The 27516-nt window shown below is 35.8% G+C and overlaps 1 protein-coding gene across 7 annotated transcripts in view; it reads right to left on the bottom strand.

Moving 5' to 3' along the window:
• The window catches only part of MICU3 (mitochondrial calcium uptake family member 3), a 121914-nt gene that overhangs the window by 76534 nt on the left and 17864 nt on the right, over positions 1-27516 (bottom strand). For 6 of the 7 annotated variants that reach the window (XR_010134923.1, XR_010134924.1, XM_063709073.1 and 3 more), the window contains exons 2-3: positions 8339-8492; positions 2848-2879 (exon numbers count right to left, since the gene is read on the bottom strand). Coding sequence is in view for 5 of the 7 variants with exons in the window: in XM_063709073.1 (XP_063565143.1) it covers positions 2848-2879; positions 8339-8492 (186 nt within the window). In the remaining 2 variants the exon portion in view is untranslated. The remainder of the gene's footprint in view (positions 1-2847; positions 2880-8338; positions 8493-27516) is intronic. The other variant, XM_063709076.1, reaches the window with a different exon arrangement.

Below are 27516 nucleotides of genomic sequence, written 5' to 3'. Positions count from 1 at the left end.
ATCTTTTAACATTGTTTACACTGTCTTTTGATGCTAAACTTTCAAATATTTAATTTAGTAAACATTGCCAATAATTTTGAGTTTTGCTTTGTATCTTATCTAAAAAAAAAACACCTCTCATGACTCTCATTTTTGCTTTTAATCTTAGAGAATTTTTGTCACAAATAAGAACTTAATCCATCTGAAATTAGTTTTTGTATATGGTAGTAAATCTGAGGCCTAATTTGCCCCCTCCATGGAAAAGTTCTTATTCAAACATCTATGATTGAGAGGTCAATCTTTCTGCCACTGATTTACAGATCTACCTATATATACCTGGATCTGTTTCTGGATTCTATATTCTATTACCTTGATCTAGTTTTTAAAAATATCTTTGCAATGATGTAATACTACTTTATTCATTATAGCTCTATTTCTAATCTTGATATGTGATAAACCCCATTATTCTCATCTCAATGGCTTTTTTTTCCTCTTTCCTTTTCAGAATTGTTCTAAATATTTTGGGGCCCTTACTCATCCAGATTAATTTTAAAAGTTAATTTCGGATCAATTTGGTTGGGATTTTAATTGGAGTTACATTGAATTTATAGATAGATTTGGAGGATCATTATCATAAGGAAATGGCTTATTACCAGTATGAACATGATACAGTTCTCCATTTACTTGTATTTTTAAAAACATAATTTAATAATGTTTTGTACATCTTCTGTTAGGCATTGCTTTTAAGTACCTAATAGTTCTTGTTTCTATTATGAAATGCACTTTATTCAATACTAGTTTCTAATTGCTCTCGCTGGTGTGGAGCATCTTCTTAACTTTGGTTTATTGCTGTTATATCCAGTAGCAATCTTGCTAAACTTTTATTAAATTTAAACAAATCTAAAATTTATGTATTTTTACATTTTTCTTCCAATCACATTCTATTCTATGCCTCTATTCTAATCCTTAGAGCCTCTTCTTTTTTTCATACTACGTATTATGGTCTCAATTGTGCCCCTCTCCCCCATTCATATGTTGAAGTCCTAAGCCCCAGTACCTCAGAATCTGACTGTTTTGCAGAGAGGACCTTTCTTTAAAGAGGTAATTAGGTTATTATATAAGGTCATCAGGATGAGCCCTAATCCAATATGACTGACGTCCTTATAAGAAGAGATTAGGACACAGACATGCCCAGAGGAAAGACCATGTGAAGACAGAGGAAGAAGATTGCCACCTAAAAGCCAAGGAGAGAGGCCTCAGAAGAAACTAACCTGCTGACACCTGGATCTCAGACTTCAAGCCCCCAGAACCGTGAGAAAATAAATGTCTGGTGTTAAACCCACTCAATCTGTGATATTTTGTCATAGCAGCCCTAGTATACTATACTAGCCCAGACTTCCAGTAAAATGCTATGGAACAGTTGTGACAGCAGGCATATTTGCACTGTACAGTAGTTCCCCCTTATTTGAGGCTTAGCTTTCTACAGTTTCTGTGACCCTCAGTCAACTGCAGTCCAAAAACATTAAATAGAAAGTTCCAAAAATAAACAATTCATAAGTTTTAAGTTGCGCACTGTTCTGTGTAGCATGATGAAATCTCACACTGTCCAGCTCTGTCCTATCCAGGAAGTGAATCATCCCTTTATCCAGTATATCCATGCTGTATATGCTACCCACCTGTTAGGCACTTAGTAGTTCTCTCGTCTACCAAATTGAAAAAACATAGTATAGATAGGGTTCAGTACTTTCCAAATTTTCAGCATTCATCACCAGGGGTCTTAGAGCATATTACCCACTGATAAACGGGGACTAATATACCTAACTTTAAAGACAATGTCTCTCAAGTTTCACAAATGACCATGACATTTGCTGTAGGCTTTTGGAGGATTCCCTTTAACTAGTTAAGGACGTTCCCTAGATTTCTAATATTCTTTTTTTGAAAAAAAATCATACCTATAAAAATATAAAAGGAATATATATGCAATTTAAAGTTAAGAAATAGTTAACTTAAAAAATAGAAAATTAGCAGTATTTTAAAGCCTCTTTGAGCCCATCACTGATGATATTCCCTGCTATCATCCTGAAGATGAATACTTTCTTGAATTTAATGTTAATTATTCCTTTGTTTTCCCACGTATGAATGTATCCTAAATAATATGATTTCACTTTCTCAGTTTTGGACTTTATACAAATAGAATTATACTTTGTATTTTTGAACTGCTTATTTTCTTTACCATCATGTTTCTGAGACTTATTTAGTTAAAGCACTGTTATAATTCATTTGTTTTCACTATTGTGTAGTATACTATATGAATATATCAACATTTATTTATGGTACAGTACTGATATATTAAAGTTTTGGGGCCATCATATATAATCTATAAACACTCTTGTGAACCTCTCCTGCATATAAGCAAGAATTTCCCTAGGTATATACACTGGTATATGCTAGATACCAGTGTATTTAGTATACAAACTACTAGATCACAGAGTCTATTCAAGCTCAACTTTACAAGGTACATGTGCATGCACTACTGCAGAATTTAAATGCAGGCATGCATTTACTAGGTATAGGGTAGGCATATCGCCAATTTTAGTAGATAATGCCAAATTGTTTTCCAAAGTGTGTATACCAACACATGAGATTTACCAGTAATCTACATTTTCACCAACCCTTAGAAACATCCACCTTTTTATTTTCTGACAATCTGGAGGATAAAAAAAGGAACTCTGATGTGATTTGATTTGCCAAAAAATCATAAAATATATAAAAATACATAATATATTTTATGAAATATATTTTAATTATATATGTATATATGCATGCACATATAAAATTTGTGTATCTCTACCAAGAGCTTTAACTCACCTGTTTGGAAAGTGACTTCCAAGTTTTGGCAACTAAAATAAACAAATGTAAGATAATTAGATAATAAATACTTCATGGAATATATATCCATATTTGCTAACCATCTACAACCATAACTCATAACCAAACTTTTATGTCCAAAAGGCAAAGTTTTCTTTTAACCTCAAAATTTGGATCTGTGATATGATCTTATATATGTTATCTATTTGTTTCATATATACTATGCACTGTTCATATTAAGTATCAGTGATACAGGAAACATTTCTCCACAGCTGTATCATCTTAATTTGGGCTTTCTGGACTAATAAAGTAAGCTAACTTTCTCCATGTTAAACATCTTGTGGGCTTAAAAGCACAAATAATGATACTTATAAAATATTCAAACTAGAATATAAAATAACATTAACATAGATAAACTATAATTTTAAGGTATTACTTGTGGTCTTTGTTATACTAGTGTTCCATGACATAATTCACAGGTCAGGTCTCTCTAGCATGAAGCAGGATTGGGGAAAGAAGAAAAGAAAGGAAAGGGAGTCTAGGCAAAGTGATGGGGAAACTTGTCCTGTTTCATTACTCTTCCCTACAACTATTCAAGAAGCATCACTGGAGTAAGAGTGTTACAGCTGAATAAAAAGTCAGGGATCACTTTCTTTTTGTGATTCCTCCTCACACCCCCAAAGATCTCAAACACTGTAAAACTTAAAATGTTGGGACAAATGTATAGTCAGTATTGCTATTTCCTTTGCTCACATTTGAACACTGTAAATATTTAATGCCTGCCTAAGAATTAGCACCAGGTTTACCTGTGATTAAGCCCTGTAATACAGCTGTATTAGGAAACTGGTTAATATTAATTATTTCAGCTACATTACAATAATGTCAACCAACATCTTTTTCTACCTGGCAATGGGGCTATTTCTGTATAATTAACAATATATCAAATTCAAAATTACAAAAAAAGCAATTTTTGCTGTGTAATTTTTTCTTTATTAGGCAACAAAACAACTCAATTTAAAATCAAAAGAGAAGAAATATGTTTCTAATGATAGATTTCTTCTTTATGTAGCAACAACATCCTTCCTCTATCCAAGATAGTTGATACAAATGTGTAATCAAGTGATTCAAATCACAGGTCTACAAATTAGAATTTAGCATGTAAACTTAACTATGACACTGGTGCAAAGACACTTCCCTTTTAACAATGAACAGAACAATACAAATAGTATTTATTATTCTGTTGCTCTTAAAATACAGCAGTAAGAAAAGAAGAAAAATAAATGGTAGAAAAGTACATGCACATGCTCTTATGCAATGCTCAGAAAATATTTATCGAAAGAGGAAGTTAGACGTACTCTTGAGTTTTGCAGGGTTTATGAGATTTCCATGGTAAATTATTCACAAAAGACATATTCATTCTGTCGGAAATGTCACCATGTTCAATACTATTATCTTTTTAAATGAAGACTAAAGAGCCATTAAGATTGTTCTTCAAAGGATTTTCTGAATTCCTTATTTCATATGAAGTTACTGCATATATAAATATAACTTAGGTGAAGAAGGACTTCAATTCTAGTGGAAATATTATTTCTTAAGCTGTAGGTTGATGTTCATTATATTTTTAATACGTTTTTGTATGTCTGAAAAATTTAATATATTTTTTAAAATATACATTAAAATAATTCTTGATGCTATGTTGGAAAATAATTACTGACTTTAGTTCTAGAAAAGAAAGTCACCATTTAGGTTCTATTTAAGTATGCAAAACAAGATTATAATGCAAAATCATAATCAACAATCAGATATCTCAACATTTATTTGATCTATAATTTTTAAGCAAATATTTACACAGCATACCATTTTTTCCCTGTTGAATGTCATCATAAAATGATATCAAAAACTTTCAAAAATAATGGCTATGATTTTAAACAGGGAAAAAAATGGTGTGCCGTGTAAATATTTGCTTAAAAATTATCACAGCTATGGGCTGGGCGTGGTGGCTTACGCCTGTAATTGCACCCCTTTGGAGACCGAGGCAGGAGGATCACCTGAGGTCAGGAGTTCGAGACCAGCTTGGCCAATATGGTTAAACCATGGTGAAACTCCAGCTCTGCAAAAATACAAAAATTAGCTGGGCATGACAGCAGCTGCCCGTAATCCCAGCTACTCAGGAGGCTGAGGCAGGAGAATCACTTGAACCCAGGAAGCGGAGGTTGCAGTGAGCTGAGATCACCCCATTGCGGTCCAGCCTAGTTGACAGAGCAAGTCTCCTCTTGGGGAAAAAAAATAAAAATCATGGCTATGAATTGTGGTGACGATGATGATGACATATCAATATTAAATGTTTACTGTGTGCCAGGTACTATACTAACCATAATTCATTCGATCTTCAAGAAAAACTTCATGAGGCTGTTATTTTTATAAATGAGGAAACAGAAGATTAAATAACCAAGTTTTCAAAGCCAGTAAGTGCCAAGGTTTAAACACAAGTCAAATTTCATTACGCTACAGTTTTAACATATCTGATTTAATACTCAGTACATGAAACATTGTTCTATTCTTTTCCTTTTCTAAAACCCCAACTTTCAAAACAGGATTTATGAATATCTTGATCTTTTGTGATTGTTCCTAATTATGTTTGAAAAGTGCTGGTTAGAAATTAACTGAAGTTGTGGTTGTAAAATATCCTGTATAACTTTTCTATAATAGAAACCAGTTTTTTACTCTTAAGTTATGGTTTTAAAATATCTATGAGAAGAATCACCACAAAAGTTATTTCCAAAAAGCAAAATCGAACAGTGTGCTTCCAGTGAATGTATTCTGAAGAAAAAAATTCTAGAAAATAATGAAGTAAAATTTTTCAAAATATGAAACTGTGGCCAGGCACAGTAGCTCATGCCTGTAATCCCAGCACTTTGGGAGGCTGAGGCAGGTGGACTGCTCGAGCCCAGGAGTTCAAGCCAAGCCTGGGAAACATAGCAAAACCCTCTCTCTACAAAAAAATTTAAAAAATTAGCTGGTGGCATGGTGGGATATGCCTGCAGTCCCAGCTACTTGGGAGGCTGAGGTGGGAGGATCACTTGAGCCTCGGAGGTTGAGGTTGTAGTGAGTAGTGATCACGTCACTGCACTCCAGCCCAGGGGACAGGGCAAGACCCTGCCTCAAAAAAAAAAAAAAAAAAAAAAAAAATATATATATATATATATATATATTATTAACAATCACTTAAAGAATAGCTTTCAAATATGTTTGAAAAAATTATAGAATTTGATATAAAATACCATTTAGCATCTAACAAATTCCTTCCTTCAAGAAATATTTATTGTGTACCTATCATGTGCCAGGTAACCATATTCTACCTTGGAGATGGTTCTGTATCTTACGTCGTCTTACAATATTGTAAGTTTCCTGAGTGCACAGACTTTGTATCCCCCTTAGCACACAGAAAAGAACCTTAATACAGAAGTAGACATATAAATATTCCATATATTTTTATTTAATTGATTTGGTACAACATGGTCTCTATATTTATTAGCAAATTAGTATTAAATCTATACTAACTCACTAATAAAGAATCTACATTGTACCAAATGGATTAAATAAAAAGGATATAACACTTATCACAGCCTTAAAATTCGTAAATAAAAAAAAAAAGAACTCTACTTAATTTTTCGCCTTTCCCATCACCATATGGCCCTACATACTCCCAAAGTGGCTACCATGACTATACCATATACTGTCTTGATTTCATGTTTTTGCTTATGTAGTTTACATTTCTTTAAACGCTACTCTCATAGTTTCTGGTTAAAATCTTTTTTTTTTTTAATTTAAAATCTTGCATGATCAAAAGTGTCTACTTCAAATTCCATTACAGCTACCTTTCAGTTCCTTTCTCTTTTGCAATCAAATATTGTAAGAGAGTCCTTTACACTCATCGTCTTCATTTCTTCATCTGCTACTCACTCCTGCAATTGCCCTAATGACTCCACTGAAACATCATTTTAAAAAACCATCAATAACCTTCATGTTTTTAAATCTAGTGGACATTTTCCTGTTCTCATCTAACTTGAATTCTCAGTAACACTGCACTCAATTGGCAATTCTGGCTATTTTACTTGGCTTCCATGACTACATACCCTTATGATTTTCTTCCTATGTCTCTGGCCACTCCTATGTCCCCTTTTCTCATCCTTTCAAAGCCTTTTGTCCATTCATCTTTTAAAGAGCAGAAATTCCTCAAGGCCTAGTCTTTGGTTATCTATATTCTCATCCTATACGGCTTCCCTAGGCAATTTCATTCATACACATTGTATGAATTAGCAATAATGCAAAGATGAATCCTAAATATATACCTAAATCTCTTCCTTGACATCCAGTGGAAATAATCCAAAGAATCAAAAATTCATTAAAAGTTACTATGTCAAGTAGCCAATTTTTTAAATTATTGAGGATTTATTTTAAGGTTCATTTTTGCCATATTGCTGTCTGTGGAGGAAAAAATGGCTATAATTGTTCTAGTCTAAGTTAAAGTATTTGTGTGACAGTTTAAAGCAGATATGGGTCGAACAAATGATTATTTGTTATACGGATTTTTAGTGAGTGATCTTTCAGTGAAGTGAAATGAATTATTAAAAAAAAAATCCACTGTATCCTTTTATGTAGCCAAGGTATCTCAAATAGACATGACCAAATTGAAATTGTGATTTTTCTCCTCAAACCTGGTCCCTACTGCCATCCATCCAGGTAAGCCAGCCAGAAATCCTCAGTTCTCATTACTCTTTTACCACCATCTATAGAGACTTTTGAAGCTGCAACTACCACCAGCCAATTGTGATACAGTATCAAAGGAGAGTACCTATAATAATCTAAAAAGGCAATTAAAATACTCCTTTTTTTACTGTCCATGTCTGTGAGGTAGATTTTCTTCATATATTTCATGGAAAACAACATATTATAACAGATCAAATAAAAAAGCACACATGAGAATACAGCTGTCTTCTGTTAAGTTAGATATTAAGAGATTTGCAAGAATGTACATACTTCCAAAAACTTTGAGAACCATTATTCTAATGTATGAAAAGGTGAGAGACAATGAAACTATTAATATATTTACACTGCAGGAGCTATGACAAATGCAGAAGAGATACAGGTAGAATTCTTGCCCAGGGCTAACCTCAAAGCCAGTCCTCTGAAGTACTCTGTTCAGGTTTGATATAAGAATGAATAGGCAGAATATGAGTCTTTTATAAAGAGTATCAAAAGTAAGATGGTGTTAAGCTGAGAAAGATGGAGCAATTGAAAGTTTCTGAAAAGAGAAGAGATGTGAGTAAGAGTTTGTAAGAAATATCAGTCTGTAACACTGAATAGCACAATATCATGTGAAATACCACATTACTCAGTTCTTCTAAAAAACTTATACTGCTCCATCCATTCACAAGCTAGAGATAAAAAAATTATATAATTATTAAGATAATTTCAGAAATATACTTACCTTTGGGCTCATCTGTTGTAACAGCCAAAATAAAATCATACGGAGTCATGAATAACTGCCCTTCACATTCTATAGAAGCAAATAAACGAAATCGCCTCTCCCGAGATGTGGCATAGAGGTCTAAGTCTTCAATGTCTGTTCTGCCAATAGCAACCTAAAGTTAAGAAAGCAAATACATTTGGATGATGTGAAGTAATACCTCCCTCTAGAAGATACTTTTAATTATGTTGAAAGTGAATAAACAGAGTAAATGAGGAAGTGTGAAAATATCGTTTTCTGAAAAACGTTAATCACTTTATAAACAAATTATTCACATAAATAAAATAATATTCGAAAGATTCTACAAAAAACATCATTAAGAGCTTAAGGATTTTAAACTGGCACTTTGGAGAAGTGATTTGTGATTTTTTTTGGTTTATTTCTTAAGCTTCAGTCTTAAAGAACATTAAATTATAGAGCCAGTGGTACTTTTAGAAGGAACACCAGCGCTTGCCGAATGCCTACTATGTACTCTTATAGGCTAATGTATTTAATTACAAGTCTATTCACTAACATCCACTAATTTTCTAAAAGAATAAAGTAAAATCCCAATAGGCTACTTATAACTACCACTAAGGAAACCATTTAGTGGTAATATTTAGATTAGAAGTGAAATTGCTAATTCCAGATCACTACAGTATAGTGCCCATCATTGGTCTGAATTTTACCTAGAACTACAGTTGACTGAAAATTAATAGAATTAGAAAGTGTGTGTGCATATGGGGTGAGGGGTCTCTTTTCCTTCAAGACCTTTCCTTGCAGATAATTTTCCATTGTTATTTTCTCTCTGAAGTAACTAGAGCAAATTTTTTTAATAAAAGGATTTATTTTCCTGATTACAAGAGAAATGCAAAGCTCTTACATGTAATTTAGAAGACAGAATTGTAAAAAATTTGTTAAGTATAATTTTGTTTTCTTTTTGGCAAAAAAGTGGGATTTTACCATACATGCTGTTCAATAACCTGATCTTTTTCACTTATCAATTATCAGGGCCATTTTTCTATGTCACTAAATATTCTAGTAGTTACCATATAAAATTAGAAGAAACAATCTAAAAATTTATAGATAGAATTGTTTTTGCTTTCTTTTGGCAAAGAAAATGGGATTATACCATATATATCGTTCAGTAATCTGACCTTTTTACTTACTAAAACTTCGGGGCCATTTTCCTGTGTCACTATTCCTGCAGAAGACCATTTTTGTTAACTGTATAATATTCCATAGAAAATGTTTATAGTATAACATAAACAATTCTACTTAGTTATTCATGTTGACTTCTAATCTTTTGCTATTACAAAACAATGGTATAATGACCAACCTTGAAAATATTCAGAAATATCCATAACAGTTCTTCAGGGTAAGTTCTTTTTTTTTTTTTTTTTTAGACAGAGTCTCACTCTCTCACCCAGGCTGGAGTACAGTGGCATGATCTCAGCTCACTGCAACCTCCACCTCCCAGGTTCAAGCGACTCTCCTGCCTAGCCTCCCTTAATCCTTAGGAGTGAAACTGATTAGTCAAAGAAGACTTTTTAGTCAAACTGTCTTCATGGAGTTTATAGCAATTTACATGATTATCAGTAACACACAAATTATACTTTCACGTATTTTATAAAATTATTTCATATAAGAAAAAACTGTTTAAATATTTAGTACCTTGAGAAGCCATAACAAAAACAACCCAAAGAAACTTTTGGCAAGAATACTACTTTATTTCTAAGTTACATCTTATTAAATGAAAAGCCAGGCAAATGATTAATCTTTTCCATCATTCTGAAGACTAAGACTTCTCAAAACATTACAGTAGTAGTCAAATAAAAACTGAAAAAAAGTTTCACTCCCCACTTCTAACGGCATAAGAAATGGAATTTGTGGTGTCTGCCTTTAAGGAATGAATATCAATCTACATGGAAAGAGAGAATGCTGGCTGGAGAGACAAAAGGCACAAACAGAGAAACGGAATGGGTTAAATGCAAGCAAATAGAAGAAAGGCGCCATAGGCTGGGCTTAAAAAGAAGGCTTCAGGAAAAATGATAAAATTTTAATGTCAAGAAAAGATACGAACATGTGGGGTTTCTACAGCATATTTGAAAGATGGCCATAATCTTCCTGGGCAGAGGATTCATATTCATGGAGAAGTGTAGTAAAAGGATGGTGAGCTAATGATTTCTGAATGCCAGAGTAAAGCCCCAGAGTTTAATTTAACCGTAAACAAATGGTCTTAGGAGATTCTTAAGTGGAGCAATGACTCAAAGAAAATGGTGCTTTAGAAACATAAAGCAACTTGGTAACAAAGACAAGTTGGCTCAGCAGTATATTGATAACAGTTGCTCAGGTGTCCACAGGTATTGGAAAATTGTTTTGGCCCTGCCGTGGGTGAGACATGAGATACTGAACAGCTTACTGGTAAAAACGAGCAATCATCTCCCTGAATGGTCCTTGGGGATCAGACTACCATCTTAGTCCCCTTGTATATGCATATCTCGGGGTTTCTTCTTCGTCTCAAGGTGGGAAACCAATCTCGTCTGTGACTAGAGTTTACTTTTCTGCTTTTTTCTTGCTAGGCCATTTCCCTGGGCCTAGGTGACATCAATCAACCATGATTTATCACCAGTGTATTTCGTGGAGGACCACTCAGCCTGGAGCTCCCACTGTTTCTGCACCATGATCTGAATGAAGCATGCCTCGATCTACCATTCTGCACCCCAAGTTTCTGCCTATAACATCTATATTTGATCTGTGGCTTCTGTCTCTACCTGGTGCTACTACTGCTCCTGAAATGCCTGTTTTCTCACCAGACTTTCTTTCCTTAAGCATAGTCTATCAATCCCCCAGCTTACCAAACCCTGTTACCTCCTGAGATGCCTGTTTTCTCATCTCTTGCCACTACTGCTCCTGAGATGCCTGTTTTTTCATCAAACTTTCTTTCCTTAAGCATAGTCTATCAATCCCCCAGCTTACCAAACCCGCCTGACCACTGCAGCTGGGAATGTGATCCACCTTCTTTGAGCTAATGCTGACAATCCCTCCTCCTCCTTTACCTCTACTAACAATCAACTAACAAAGCCTGCAGTCCTCTCTCTAATTTCACACATCAAAACCACTGCCACCACTTTTGTTCAGGGACTCATTACTACTTTCCTACAGTTTTATAGTAATGCCCTGTGATTGTTACCTCTAATCCATCCCATGTTGAAGTGAGAGAAAACATGCAGAACTACAGAAAAGTCTGCATTCTTTAACCACCTAAGCAAGGGTATGAAAAGAAATCTCACCAAGCAGAGTTGAAGGTTTTCATTAAAACTCCACTTTACGAATCCACTCCTGTTGTCTTAGCAATAATATTAAGTGGGGCTTTTGACAATAGTATTAGGTGCGGGCCCACATTTCTATTTAGCACCACTTTAAAAGAAGTTCAGTAAGGAGTTTGGAAAGGGTTTGTGCCCCAGGCAAAAAAAAAAAAAAAGTTATATCCTAAAAAAAAAGAATATGTATAAAAGAGATAACCAGAGGCCTGGTGCTTAAAAGGGCTTCCCCCTACCACCAACTGGTTGCTTCCTCCATTGTCTCTGCTCAATTTAGTATAATAAAGCACACAGTCTACTAAAACACATTAATACCACTCAGATGAAAAATGGACCGGTTAAATGTAAGTAATGGCCAGGCGTAGTGGCTCATGCCCGTAATCCCAGCACTTTGGGAGGCCGAGGCAGGCGGATCACTTGAGGTCAGGAGTTCGAGACCAGCCTGGCCAACATGGTGAAACCCTGTCTCTACTAAAAATACAAAAATTGGCCGGGTGTGGTGGTGCATGCATGCCTGTAATCCCAGCTACTTGGGAGGCTGAGGCAGGAGAATCACTTGAAATCACTCGAAACCCGGGAGGCGGAGGCTGCAGTACACCAAAATCACACCACTGCACTCCAGCCTAATCGATAGCACGAGACTCTGTCTCAAAGAAAAAAAAAAAAGTAAACAATTTCCCCATGATAACCCAGTAAATTGGTCTGATCCCAGAATAGTCTACTTATTATCAACTAGGAGAACTCAGCTCATCTGGATGGAGAATGAGACAGGATGGAGAGTGAAACAGAAACTCAATACTTGGGTTGGTTTTTAAGTTCTCTGTTCTCTTCTACAAACTTATTTGTCTCTTTCTACTCAAATACCATACTGTCTTAATGACTATATCTTTTGAATATGTTTTGACATTAAAACAAGACTGTACCTGTCAATCTTTTTAAAAATATATGTGATGACACGTAATTTTCTATTCAAGGTAAACTTTGAAATCAGTGTATCAAATTCTGTTGTAAAAATTCTACTAGTATTTTGTTTGAGATGACATTAAATTTTGGGAGAATTGATAGTCTCACAATATTGATTTTTCCAACCTAGGAACATAGATGTCTATTTAATCAAGTCTTCAACTATGTCTTTTAATAAAGTTTTGTAGTTTTCTTCATATAAATTTTAAAATTTTTTTTGTAGATTCATTCCTAAGCATTTCATAATTTCTGTGTAATTTGAATTGGGAATGGGATCTTTTATTCTATTACACTTTCAATTGGTTACTTTTTGTTTGGGAAGGCTATTAACTTTAGTGTATTTGCTTCATATCCAACTATCTTATTAAATTCCTTCACTAAACTTTTTTCTGAGATTTGCTAAGTAGGTAATCACAAATTCTTTCAAAATGGTGACAGTTGCAGCTTCTCCTTTTCAGCATTTATATCTCATTTTCGTTGCCTTATTGCTAGAGTGGTAGGTCTATAAAAATGATGTTGAATATTATCAGTAATATTAAGCACTGTTGACTTTTTCTATGTTTTGAAGAGAATGCTTCTAATGAACTGCCAATAAAAGCAATGGCTGCTGTTAGTTTTGATAATTATCTTCTACCTTTGATCAGGAATTGGTATTCACCTGGTCTACTTTGTTCTCTGAAAATGAGTTTACAGTTAGAATGGTCCTTAGAGATCATTTGGTCCTCTTGTTTCTTCACCTTTTCATCAGAATAGAAACGTAAATATTAGTCCCCAAACAAATATTTAAAATGTGTTGGGTGAGTAGCAGCATAAATAGGAATCCCCAAACAAAAACTAAAACTATATTGGATGAAACTCTATTATTTGCATTCTTTTAAGCTTATATAGTTTCCAAGATGAATATTTAATGTCAACGAATGACAAATGTAAATTCACTGACTCATTCAACAGGTACTTGCTGTGTGCCTATTACATACAAATGAAATATTATAAAATAATTAGTCAATTGGAAGATTACCAACATTAACTAAAACTGTTTTAGGACAAAACAAATAAATAAGCTTGGTTTAATCATGTTCTGCCTACATACACCTAACTACTTTCAAACACTTCAAGAATCCATATGCTTATTTCTCTGGAGTTTATCAACAGACAGTTTACTTAGAGAATGATCTAATGGCATAAGATGAATAATTTGTCGTTTGTTACTATGATACAGTTCTGACCAAGCTACACCTCAGAGTGCATAGGAGACTGGCTTGGAGCAGTCCATGAAGTTCTGCTGAGTATACTCGATCTACTGGAACCTCTGAGAAAGAGGCGGCAGCTGGCCAGCAGACCATCAAAGTGTCAAAAGGAACTCAGACCTTTCAGAGATTGAGCTTTGCTTCTGAACTTTCCAAAGTTTAAAAAAACCCCAAAGTCTCTGAAGTTTTAACATCACAATTATAAACATTCAAGAAAAAAAAAACATCAATAATAAAGGCGGAACATGACATTAAACCAGTTTACTAAACCTCTTGTGAGTCTTGCTTGTTTACAAATGACAATGATCTTGTCTCCCGTTCATGTTCTGGACCTTTTAAAAAACAAATATAGCCATTTCACTGGAGCACAATGAATCTGTGGTTCTGTGATTAGGGGTATATCCTTATATTACTAGGAATAGGTTTCACTGGCCGAGCTACTTCATTTTAAATACCTTTTTTGCTTACCTAGATCCAATATATCTTTTAAAGGTTAATTTCTAATTTAAAAATCCTACTGAAATCAACCAAAACATCTTTCATTACTATGTATTATTTCAGTAAATGGTACTTTTGGCATCACAAATTGCCAATGCAGTAAAAACTTGTCGCTAAGTATAATATGTCAAAAGTCAATAGGGTACTTTTGGAGGCCGAGGCGGGTGGATCACCTGCGGTCAGGAGTTCGAGACCAGCCTGGCCAACATGGTGAAACCCCATCTCTGCTAAAAATACAGAAAAATTAGCCAGGTGTGGTGGCGAGTGCCTGTAATCTCAGCTACTTGGGGAGCTGAGGCAGGAGAATCACTTGAACCTGAGACGTAGAGGCTGCAGTGATCTGAGAACACACCATTGCACTCCAGCCTGGGCAACAAAAGTGAAACTCCGTCTCAACAACAAGAACAACAACAAGAACAACAACAAAAAACGAAAAAAAGGTCAACAGGGAAAGCTAACCTTAAAGCCAAGAAAACCTGAATTATACTCATTCATGTGTTAAACCATAAACTGCTAAACTGAAAATCATTATCATCAATTCAGTGTTACATACTTTAAAATATGCCTTTCAAAAGTGGTAATGTAGGAGGAGATCATTTGCAAATTGGTAGGGAACAGACTGAGAGGAGTTATAGAATAAAGCAATTATATAAGAAAAATTCTTAATTTCTATAGATTATAACTTATATTAATTGTAACAATAATTATAAATTATAGCTATTATCAATGTTAAAACTTTGCTCTAATTAAAAATTCTTAGAGATTAAATATAATTAATACTGTTCGAACCTTGAATTATTGTTTTCATATAAGTTTTGGAACCAATCCTGTTCCAGGTTGGAGGTAACCACATACTCTCAGGCCAGAGATCAGGGTGTCGCCTGTTATGTTCTGGGAACAAGAACTGAGCTCCTGATTTGCTCCCTATCCTTAGAACCAACCCATCCCTGATTTCCCAATGTCTGTACCTGGGTTCCTGTCAACCTGTGCCTGAGACATCTTCCTCCTGCTCCACAGGTTCCCTCTGGAACCTGTGCATGCTTACCTGCCCACCCCAGTGCTTGGTGTTAGGCTGCTACTTACCAGATCTCCTTAATGCTTCTTTCTAAACTCCTGTCTGTTTAGAGCTCTGCTAGTTATCAACACATTCAATGGTTATTTACTGACAGAACTTCATAAAATCAACTAAGCTAATACTAACCAAACTCTAAGCTTAACCTGTTGACAGAAACAAGAATGAGTCTAATTTCCATCTGAGCTTAGGATAAACTCTGGAAACCGTAATGGTCTCTGCCATGGCCAGCTCCAGGAATATTTTAGATCTACTTCAGTTCCCTGCTTAACTTCGCAATTTCTCTGGCGATGACTCCAACACTTTTCCAGCTATTGCCAAAGAAATGAATCCACGATGTTCCATATCAAATGGAATATGTGATTCTTTTACTCAGATTCTCACAAAGGCCACCTTCCAGAAAACTTCTGCTGCCACACCCTCTCTACTGTATAAGCTACTGACTGCTCCACATCGATTCCTAATTAATCACATCCCTTGTGATAGCATACTTTATACTCTGACCACACAGCTTCCCTGTGAGCCAACACAGTATCTGGATAAATCCTAGCGATTTCCTTTATATATCCCTATTACATCACTTGTACTCCTTTCCTCCATTCACACCAGGTTGCAATTATCTGTTTATGTATTTGTCTCTTCCATTCAATCATGAATTCCTTGAGCCGTAAGTTCTTGCAAGAAAAAGAAAAACATAAATATCACTTGGAAGAGGTTCAAATGAGTAAGACTGCAGGAGAGCACTACACGGAGGACTGCAGGAGCACGCAGCAAGTGGAGGGAACAAGAAGCCAGACAGAAAAGGTATGGGAGATGCAGCATATGATTCATTTGGCACAATCCTTAACCAACTTCAAGACCCAGACTATGAACCTCAGCCAGGAATAGAGGAGATTACAAAGAGGTTCAAGCAGCAGGCAAATTGACTGAAGCCCACTATTCAAAGAAGAGTAAGTAGATAAGAGGAGCCTCCATTCAGGAAGAAGAAATGTAGTCCCTGGGGAATTGACATAAGGTCACTGGGATCTTTTAAGTGACCTTCTAAGGTAGGAATCTGAAACAGGGATTCGGATAGAAGACTGGGGCTAAATCACAGGGATCAATCCGTTACATTAATAATGTCAAGCGGCCAATTAGCTATTAATCTAAAGCTCCTTATATTCTGTGGGTCTTAGTGTGTGTGGTGAGGTTGAACGTACAGGCAGGCAGTTAGGTGAACTTGCATACTGGGAGGACTTAAGAGACATGTCTAGCTGACAGTTAATTCACCTTTATCCAAAAACAATCATCTCCCTTCTCAATGATCAAGACCTTCACCAATTAATCCCTTCTCTACTGTATTAGACAGGGTAGGCTAACTTCCTCAAATGTAATGGCTCCAACACAACACAAGTGTGTGTCTTTCTTTCTCACATAAGAGCCCCAAGAGAACGTACTAGGACAGGGGCTGGGAGTGGGATCAAGGAGCTCTGCTTTATATAGTCATTCAGAGACCCAGGCAGATGATGACTCTGTCATTATCAACGAAGGGAGAGGGAAATAAAGTATGGGAGAAGTTCATGTGAGAAGCTTTTATAGGCCAGGCCTAGAAGTGGTGTAAATCACTTCTGCTCACCTTCAACTGAAGAGACTTAAGTCACACAACCACACTTAAGTGCAAGGAAGGATGGAAAATGAAGAAGAGCTGGACATCTATACCCTAACTATTATGGAAAAGGAGAAGAAATTGTGCTCAACAGTTTGCAGTCTCTCTGTCATACCAACTTTGGGTGACAACATCAGGGACTCATGGAATATTAAGGACTAAAAAGAAAAACATTAGAGTAAGTTTAAGAAAGATGGAGAGACTCACTTCCAAAACAAACCACATTTGTAAAATTAAAAGCCTCATGGGAGGTAACACTTCTAAATCACCTTCATCATTGTTTCAGGAAACACTAAACTGCTGTGATTCACTTAGGTTGACCGTTCCATACATTTCATCTCCTGCAGACTGTAATCTCTTTCCAAATTCTTAGACATAGCCATGGGCTTGATATTTAATGTTATTTGCACTTGTACTCTGCCTGGCCTTGTTTTCCAAATTTGGCAAAATGCTTCTGTAACTCTGACCTTTTCTCAAAACACTGCAACAGATTAAGAAAACGTTTGGGGCTGGGCATGGTGGCTCATGCTTGTAATCCCAGCACTTTAGGAGGCTGAGGCAGGCGGATCATGGGGTCAGGAGATCGAGACCATCCTGGCCAACATAGTGAAACCCCATCTCTACTAAAAATACAAAAATTAGCCGGGCATGGTGGCAGGCGCCTGTAATGCCAGCTACTTGGGAGGCTGAGGCAGGAGAATCGCTTGGACCTGGGAGGCAGAGGTTGCAGTGAGCTGAGATCGTGCCACTGCACTCCAGCCTGGCGACAGAGCAAGACTCTGTCTCAAAAAAAAAAATAAAGAAAGAAAGAAAAAGAAAAAGAAAAAGAAAGCATTTGGGTCTGGTCCTCAGTCCTTGAATGTTGAGAGATGTTGAATGTAAACAAATGGTTTTTGCTCTGCCTCCACAAACCTACCCACATTACCTAAGGGAGACTGAACAGTAAGTATTATTAGTATCCTACAGTTTAATTTACAAAAACTGACTGAACTACCTACAGGTCTTCACATTTTGCTCTATAATTACGCAACTGAATTATTCCTAAACTTGGTGGCAGATTGCTATACTCAAAGTATGTAACAAAAATAACCAAAAATTCTAAATCTAAAATCTAAGTAACAGAAACAAAATATAAAACTCCCTGCAAATACATATATGTATATAAACTTAAGTTTTAAATCCTAACAACTTCATTTCTTTCATTCATATAGTAAAATCCATTCTGAAAATAAAATATCAAACTTCAAAATAATGAAATCATGGCATGTATGATTTTGTCAAATATTACCTAGTAAATGTAATAATATTACAATTTCTTGGCTTCATATGGGAATATTCTAACTAGATATGTGAAACTTTTTATAGTGCTATTTTTCACCGAATAGGAAAATACAGACATTGTGAAGTTCAAGGTAAGGTATCATTGCAGTATTTTTAGATGTGGCAAATTTTGCTGAAACGGAATTTTTTTTCTATCAAAAAGACCTTGCAAAGCTCCTGCAGAAAACTGCCCAAGCACAGATCACAGATCTGGCACATGACTTACCTTATTTATAAGTGTGAGGCCACACAGTAGAAACATGAAATCACAGAAATCGAGAGCTAAAAGATAACTGAAATTTGCCATTTCATGTTACTCCTTCTAGGAAATTACACCTTACACCTTCTAGGAAATTATTTTATGGGAATTGCCTGACACCCTTTTCACATTTGCTAAAAACGTTTAGGGAATCTTCTTCTTTCTACCTCTAGAAAGCTCTATTTCTTCTGTTTTATTGAGAAATTGTGAGCTATTTATGAGAATTTACGTTGAAATGATAAAAATATACATGATTTCTTCATAAAAATTAAGTAATAATTCTTTTTAGGTAACTTTGTGGATGCTTTAAGTCATGTTGACAGAACTAAGATGAGAAGCTTAAAAAATGACAAAAGTTTCATTTTTAAATTACCTCATCTTTCCAAGAGAAATAAAAATATTGTGTCAATACAATTATCTTCTCTGGAATTTCCAAACTCAGACCTTTGCAACAAGTACTTAGATGTTACTTGTTAAGGTAGTGAGGCTAGGGCCTTCAGGCAACAGAGTACATCATTATCCTTCCTATAAAAACAGAAAACAAAGGTTCATTGCCAAGGCACAGGCTCACGTTACTTCAGGTCAGCAATTCAAAAATTTACTCTGTGTTAAGGTCTAGTTTTCCCAGGGAGGCAAGATTAAATGCCAGATAAAGGATTCACTACGTGACGATTAGAGAAACTTACGCCTACCAGCTGATAATACCCTAAAAGAGGCAATTTAAAACAATTATATCAATTATCTAAACTGCATAATACCTTACTCTTCATAATACCTTACCTTTTAGCAACCATGAAACAGAGAAATGAGAATGAACAATGAAAGAAGAAAAAATTAAAATCATTTGTATTCACCAAAATTATTTAGATTACTCATCCTTATTAGTTTCTTTAAGACACATTTGTTTTATTCAAAATTTTAAAGAGTGATTTTAAAATGTATTAATTTCATGTAGGGAATTGAGCACTGGTATTAGGATTTACCCTATGTTGGCAACTGTACCAACATTTTTATAAAACATAAAAAATAATCTTGCAAATTTATATTTCTACACTATATTATCTGGGCAAGAATCTTATGGACTTGCATGGGATTCTATTCAAGTAGCTAAAAAAGATGTTCACGGAAGTATTACATTTGGTTTTCCCAAATGGCTTCAGGCTTATTTAAAGGCATCTTGAAGATAAAAGAGGTAGCATTTTCTTTGCTTGCTGGGTGGTCGAAAGGTTAAACCTCAAATTCCCAGTGTGGGAAAATCCCAAGTACTCTAAGTGAAATGTTTTGATGCTTAGTAAATGTGTCTGTGTGGAAATACACACAGCTGAAGACAAGCTAATAGTACTTCCCTGGCTGAGATCAAAGTTTTTAAAAGTTGCTAGATAAAGCAACTGACCATTTATAATTTTTAAGGCCTCTAATTGTACAACGATAGTTATCAGACAATGGGAAGGGTGAGTGGGGGTTGGGGAAATGAAGACAGATTGGTTAATGAGTACAAACACAGTAAGATAGAAGAAATTAAATTCTAGAGTTCAATAGCACAGTAGGGTGACTGTAATTAATAATAAAATTCAAATATTTCAAAATAGCTAGAAGAGAAGATTTGAAATGTTCTTGACACAAAGAAATGATAAATGTTCAAGGGGATGGATAACCTAAATACCTTGATTTGACCATTACATACTGTATGCATGTATCAAAATATCATACATACCCCATAAATACATACAAATATTATGTATCATGTTAAAAAACAAAAAAAAATTTAAGTCTCTACTTGTATTATTATAGTAGCTTACATTATAGGGTTCTTTACAAGTTTATAAAGTACTTTCACATACATCATCTCATTATTTGATTGAAAGATGATATAAATGAAAGTCTTTTTCTCTAGAGGCAGTATAGCATAGTGGTTCAGCGTGTAGACCTCCTCTTTTCCTGCCTATTCAGACTTTGGTTCAGCAATACTGCCCTGGCCCTGCCAACCTATTTTTTCCTCTTCCACTGTATACTTCTCTTCAGCATAACGCACGTTGCTATTCCTCCCACCTTAGAAAGTGCCCTGTCCCACCTCTCTATTTAGCTACCTTTGCTCTCCTCCCTGCCATTTTTCTCCTTCCCTTTACAGCAAGGCTACTGGAGAGTGTTGTTTACATTTCCTCTCATTCTCTTTTGATCTTACTCCAGCAAGGCTCTCTTCTCTACCATGCCACCAAAACTGCTTGTCAAGGTCATCAATGACCTCCTTGTTGCTAAATCCAAAGGTCACTTCTCAGTTTTCCTCTTATAGCATTTGACACAGTTGGTGGCTCATTTCCCCTTGAAATCATTTATTTTCTGTTTGTAAGATTTCACTGTCTTGCTTTTCCTCCTATCCCTCTGGGTATTCCTGTTTGGTATTTTTGCTGGTACTTCCCAACTACACTGCCCTAGGGCCAATCCTTGGACCTCCTTTCCTCTTTTAAATCTACAATTACCCACTTGATGATCTCATCTAGCCTTCAAATATTATAAATATGCTGAGAAATACAAAATTTGTCTCCTGCATTCCACAATATAAATTCCATGAACGCAGGAATTGTTTACTTGGTACACTTTAGTTTCCCCAGTGCCTAGAAGAGTTTTTGGCTTCTAGCAGGCTCTCAACTATTTGCTGAATAAATGAATAAGTGAATGTGGGTGTAAAGCTTACTATAATTGTTAAATGGTGATTGCTTTAAAAATTAAAATATAAAAAAATTAAAACATAATATTAAAAAACCAATACCTATGTGGTACTAATACTGTAGCTGACTTCAGAAAAATATAAGGTGGGGAGGGCCATGTAATAAAACATGTTCAATGAACTTTTTTGGAATAAAAAATTTTCTGATACTGATTTTTCCTCAAGTTTCAGATGTATATAAAAAACTGTTTAAATGTTATGTGTAACCAATTGAAGACCAGAAACAAGATGCATGACTTTCAAACTACTCGAGGGAGAGAAATAATAAGAAACTGGACCAATCTAATGCCAGGTGATAAAGTGGTAACACATGCTCATAATAACACAGCAAAAATAAATGCAAACATGTTCTCAATCACAATAAATAGGATAGGTTTAAACTTCCCCATTGAAAAAGAGCAGCTCTTACACTGCGTTTTTTAAAAAGCCATAAAAATGTCCCCTACAAGAGTCACAGTTAAACATTACCCAGAATGTTAAAAAATACATGGAATTAAGAGTCAAAAGCATTAAATGGGACAAAGAAAAACTCACCAAAAAGATATTACACACATGAACTAAACAGCTTAAAATTACATAATGGAAAAACTGTTAGAGAATAGCAATGAAAATTTATCAGTTCACAATCATGGCTGAGACTTGAATAGATCTCAACTAGAAATGGACAGATCAAATAGAGAAGCCAAATAAGAAAAAGGATCTGAGTAACAGAATAAGGTGCTTGTTAATTTTGTTTTTAATAAACAGGGACTATATAAACTGACCATTTATCAATCTTCACAAAAATATCAATAAAAATGGAAATTATATCAGTTTAATGAAATATTAATAAAGTGGTATATTTTACAGTAGTGAAAGTAAATTAACTAGAAGTACATGTGTCAATATGTATAAATTTCCTAAATATAATATTAAATAAAATATATACATTACAGAAGGACATATTATTTTTAAAATTTACAAAAATATATGTATATTGTTCAGGGATACAGTACTTGTAAGAAAACTGCTCATTACTTACTACATGTAGAAGTAAATCTTAGCGTACCATTCTGAAAGATAATTTTAAGTTTCTATTAAAATTTAATAGCTATAGATCCAACAATTCAATATTTGCATGTACTTAAGATCCCTGGATAGTCACTGCAGCATGTTTCCAATAGTGAAAAAATAGAAACAATCAAAATTTCCAGCAGCAGGACAATGGTTAAATAAATTATGGCACACCCATGGAATAGTTTGTGACTATGGAAAGGGGTATGGTAGATCTAGAGGTGCTACCATAGAAACAGTCACAAGATACACACTAGGGTCAAAAAAACAGGTTGTACAAAAATGAGTAAAAAAACAAAAGTTCATGTCTTATAGGAATATATGTATGTAAAGATGTAGATAAATTTTGGAATGGAGTATTATTTTTTAAAAGGCAAGCAGACATATACTATTAGTGCAACTGTACAAAAGAGTTAACTTAATCTATAGGGGCTCTCAACAGGGTCACACAGGCAGCAAATGGGTCTGGGACCAGAACTTCCGTATTACAACACACAACCCAGTGTTTTTTCACATTACACAACTTGTTATATTGGAATGAAAGTATATGGGTTTTGCAATCCCTCCGGCCTATGTTCAAATGCCAGCTTCATCCCTTCCTAGTTAGGTTACCTTGGGAAAAATAACTTAACTTTCTGCAAACTTTAGCATTTTCAACTATAAAATGGACAAATAAATACTAAGCCCACAAACTGTAAAGATTAAATGAAAACTACATGCAAATACTGCCTTTTCCCTTGGCCCACAGAATCAAGAGACTCCACCTCTTGATGTACTATTAACTAGCTAGGTCCAGAAATAGTGTTTGGCTACTCAACTCCAGGCCCAAAGTTTATAAATATCTAGAACCTCTGTGGCACTATAAGTTAGATATTCTCCAAATACGTCCAAGGAGATAAAACTATTCCAACTGTCTGGCTTTTTCTTGTGGGTTTCACTGCCTCATGCTCTACCACCCTTCCCTCAGTCTTCCTGGCTCAGTGTCCCAGGATACAATGGAACACTAGGCATAAATGGGTTAAAATTTTTACTTGAAGAGTATTGTTTAGAAATTTAGTCTCATCATCTAAGAGAAAAGTCTGAAATGTTCCCAGTCTAAAATATTCAGTTACCTATGAAAGAAGAGAAAACGGCTGACGTTCAAAGAAATGGAGTAAGTTATCCATCCCCGAAATACAGAACTGTGTACTGTTTATTTGCATGGATCCATAATAAGCTCATAAATTCCCAGCACATTACAGAGTATATGCACCCAGACCAGGTTCAAAGACAGATTGGGTGCCTTGCTCACATCGAAAATCTCAGCACTCTGGGAGGCTGGGGTGGGAGGACCACTTGAGCCCAGCAGTTTGAGACCAGCCTGGGCAACACGGTGGCAACCTGTCTCTACAATTTTTTAAAAAATATATCAGCTGGGTGTGGTGATGTATGAGGTAGTCCCAACTACTCAGGAAGCGGAGGCAAGAGGATATCTTGAGCCCAGGAGGTTGGGGCTGCAGTGAGGGGTGATCACACCACCATACTCCAGCCTGGGTGACAGAGTGAATCCCTGTCTCAATAAAATAAAATGAAATAAAGAAGTGGTAGTTGTGAAGAAGATTCAATTCAAAATCTCATCTTGAATTGTAGCTCCCATAATTCCCACGTGTCATGAGAGGGACCCAAGGGGAGGTAACTGAATCATGGGGGTGGGTCTTTCCCACACTGTTCTTGTGATAGTGAATAAGTCACACCAGATCTGACGGTTTTATAAAGGGGCGTTCCCCCGCACATGCTCTCTTTCCTGCCTCCATGTAAGATGTGATTTTGCTACTCCTTTGCCTTCTTTAAGGCCAGTGAATTTCTATTTCATTTTTCTATTGTGTTTTCTTTTTCTTATTAATTTGTAGATCTACACATTTAGGATATGTAGTCCTTGTGAGGGCTATGTACTATAAATATCTTTTTCCATTCCAGGACTTCTTTTTATTTTATTAAATATTTTAAATGAAGTGAAATGTAGTAATACTTTCCATTCTAGGTTTTGCTTTTTATCTTGTTTCGAACATCGAAACATATATATTCCTCTAAATATCTCAAAGTTTTACTTATCACATGTAGGATTCTAATCCACCTGGATAATTATGACATGAAGAAGGGATCTTGGTTTCCCCCATGAAACACTTTAACTCATCATGCCCCACTATCTTGCGTATCAGTTGTTCACTATTTGAAATCCACTTCATTGTAACTTCTTTTAAAATAATAATAATTGTTGTTGCATACAATCAATGGTTAAGAACTGCTCTCATTTTTACTAATTTCTTTGTTCTCCATTGCTTCTTGAATTTCACCCCATTTTATGTTAATTCATTTCATTTCTTCCTGATATGCACTCTTCAGTGGTTCTTTCAATGATGATCTGATACTGGTAAACTCTCAGTCTCTTATGAAAATAAATTTATTTTGTTCTCATTCCTAAATAACTTACCAAGGTATAGAAATCTAAGTGGCAGTTATTTTCCCTCACTTTTGGAGATATAGCCCACTGTCCTCTGGCTTCTGTCTGTTGCGATGGATTAGTCTATAATCAGGTCAACTGCAGTCCCTTGGTAGGAAGTCTGTCCTGTCTCTCTTTATCTTTGATTTTACAGTTTCACTTCAATGTGACTAAATATTTTTATTGATCTTGCTCAGGACATATGAATCTGAAGATTAATGTCTTTGTTCCTTCCTGGGAACTTTTCAACCATTATCTCTTGGGATACTGCCTTTCTCATTCTCTCTCCTCCTCATCTGTAACCCCTTAACAGATGGATTTTGGACTGTCTCAGTCTATTTTCCACATGTTAAAAATATTTCGTAATATTTGACATATCTTCATTTCTGTGTTACATTCTGTGCAGTTTCTTCAAAATTATCTTTCAGATTATTAACTGCTGCTACAGTTCTTATATGCTGTCTAGCCAACCTGGCCTCCAATGGCTATATTTACATTTCTAGAAATTCTATTTGATTCTTTATAGCAATCTGCTTTTTCATGCTAATTTTTCATTGTATCTTCAATGATTCTGAATATACTTAATTAACAGACTCAACCAAATTATCCTATTATCCAGCTGTTAGGAATCCAATCATTCAGTTTACTGACTCTTGATCACAGAACTTCATATATTTTGTGCTTTGGATTACGAGCTCATTCTCATCTAGATTTTATCCATAGGAATCACATATGGCCAGTGTTAAGGGCTTTTCCTTCCAAAGAAGTTTTGCTTTTCTTTCTGCCAGCTATGTCTGCTCCTTCTCTGCTTGGGTAATGTAACTTCTAACCCTGAGCCCACATGAGGTGGTATGGAGCCATGTGTACACATTCTCAGAAGAGTCTTCTTTTCTACTCTGAGCCCAGGAGGAAATTTGTAGGTTTCATGTCATCAGCTTATACCAGACATAAGATTTTTTCCTTGTCCATCCTTTTGATGAGAATTCTGGCGTTAGGTAGGTGGCATTTTTGCTTGGGTGTATTTCTTCCAGCTTCCCAAGGTCTAGTTTTCTGTCCCCACATGAGCACTAAAGTCCAAGTGCCTAGAATTCCATGAATCATGACACCTCTCCTCCCCCAAGTAAGTCACAGTTCACACACCATTGCAGTTATTAGTTTCTTCTTTATTTCTGTCCCTGGCAATTTCTCTCAATTTCTTATAAGTACAGTGTGGTATTTAGTTACATTTAAAAGATTTTTATGACCGATTCTATATTACCAAAACCAAAAGGATAAAACTTTATCAAAGAGGTATTTGTTTGTAAACACTTAAACCATGTTTTTCCTCTGCTCTCAGACCAACACAACAATCATCACAGAAGACTTCTGTGACCAAATGTGAGGTATGAGGAGGTTCTCCCCATCATCAAGCAATCAGTCAGTTCTGCAGCAGCCACCAACTGGGTGTCCTCCAATCAATTCTGACACTGTGTACCTGGAGATAGTGCTAGATCCCACAGGTTAAGGGCTCAGTTCCCAAGATTGCCCTCTTCAGTGAAATTTACAAGTCCAGGCCTCCAGAACTTCTGACTGACTAGCTTCAAGCTGGGGTTCACGTGATCCCTCTTTGGATTCAAATAATTTGCTACAGCAGCTCATAGAACTCAGGGAAACACTTACTTACATTTATCAGCTTATTATAAAGGACACTGCAAAGCATACAGATGAAGAGATGCTATGGGTTGGCTGTGTCCCCACCCAAATCTCATCTTGAATTGTAGCTACCATAATTCCCACGTGTCACGGGAGGGACCCAATGGGAGGTAACTGAATCATGGGAGCGGGTCTTTCCCGTGCTGTTCTCATGACAGTGACTAAGTCTCATGAGATCTGACAGTTTTATAAAGGGGAGTTCCCCTGTACATGCCCTCTTGTCTGCCTCCATGTAAGATGTGACTTTGCTTCTCCTTTGCCTTCTGCCATGATTGTGGAAGTGTGAGTCCATCAAACCTCTTTCCTTTATAAATTACCCAATCTCAGGTATGTCTTCATTAGCAGCATGAGAACAGACTAATATAGATGTGTAGGATAGAGTATGGGGAAAGGGGTACGCAGCTTCCCTGCCAGCCCGGGTATGCCACCCTCCAGGAACCTCAACATGTTCAGCTATCTGGAAACTCCCAAACTCTGCCCTCTTGGGTCTTTTTATCGGGACTTCATTGGGGACTTTTTATGAGGCCTTTTTATGGGGACTTCATAAGCATGACTAAAACATGGACAACCATGTTGAAATGTGACTGGATAAAAAAGGTATGATCTAAACCCAGCAGGCCTGTCTGTTCAGATTCTTCTTGACCTCTCTGTGTAGCATTCCTTCCTCCAGGGTATGGGGCAGGATGCTCCCTGGAATGAAAGTCTTATGATCTTCAATCAGATTAGAGTCCTGCTGTGGGCAGGTGAAAGGCAGGCAGGAGAAAGAGAGAGAGAGTCTGTTTATCAAGGACTATGGTAGTTACGAGCCAGGAACTGTGGACAAAAACATATGTTATCTATCTACCTCATAACATCAAAGTATTCCATAATTTATTTTTGAGCAT

The sequence above is a fragment of the Gorilla gorilla genome, chromosome 7 (genome assembly GCF_029281585.2).
Source record: "Gorilla gorilla gorilla isolate KB3781 chromosome 7, NHGRI_mGorGor1-v2.1_pri, whole genome shotgun sequence".
Taxonomy (NCBI): domain Eukaryota; kingdom Metazoa; phylum Chordata; class Mammalia; order Primates; family Hominidae; genus Gorilla; species Gorilla gorilla.
This window is presented reverse-complemented; position numbering and strand designations above follow the sequence as displayed.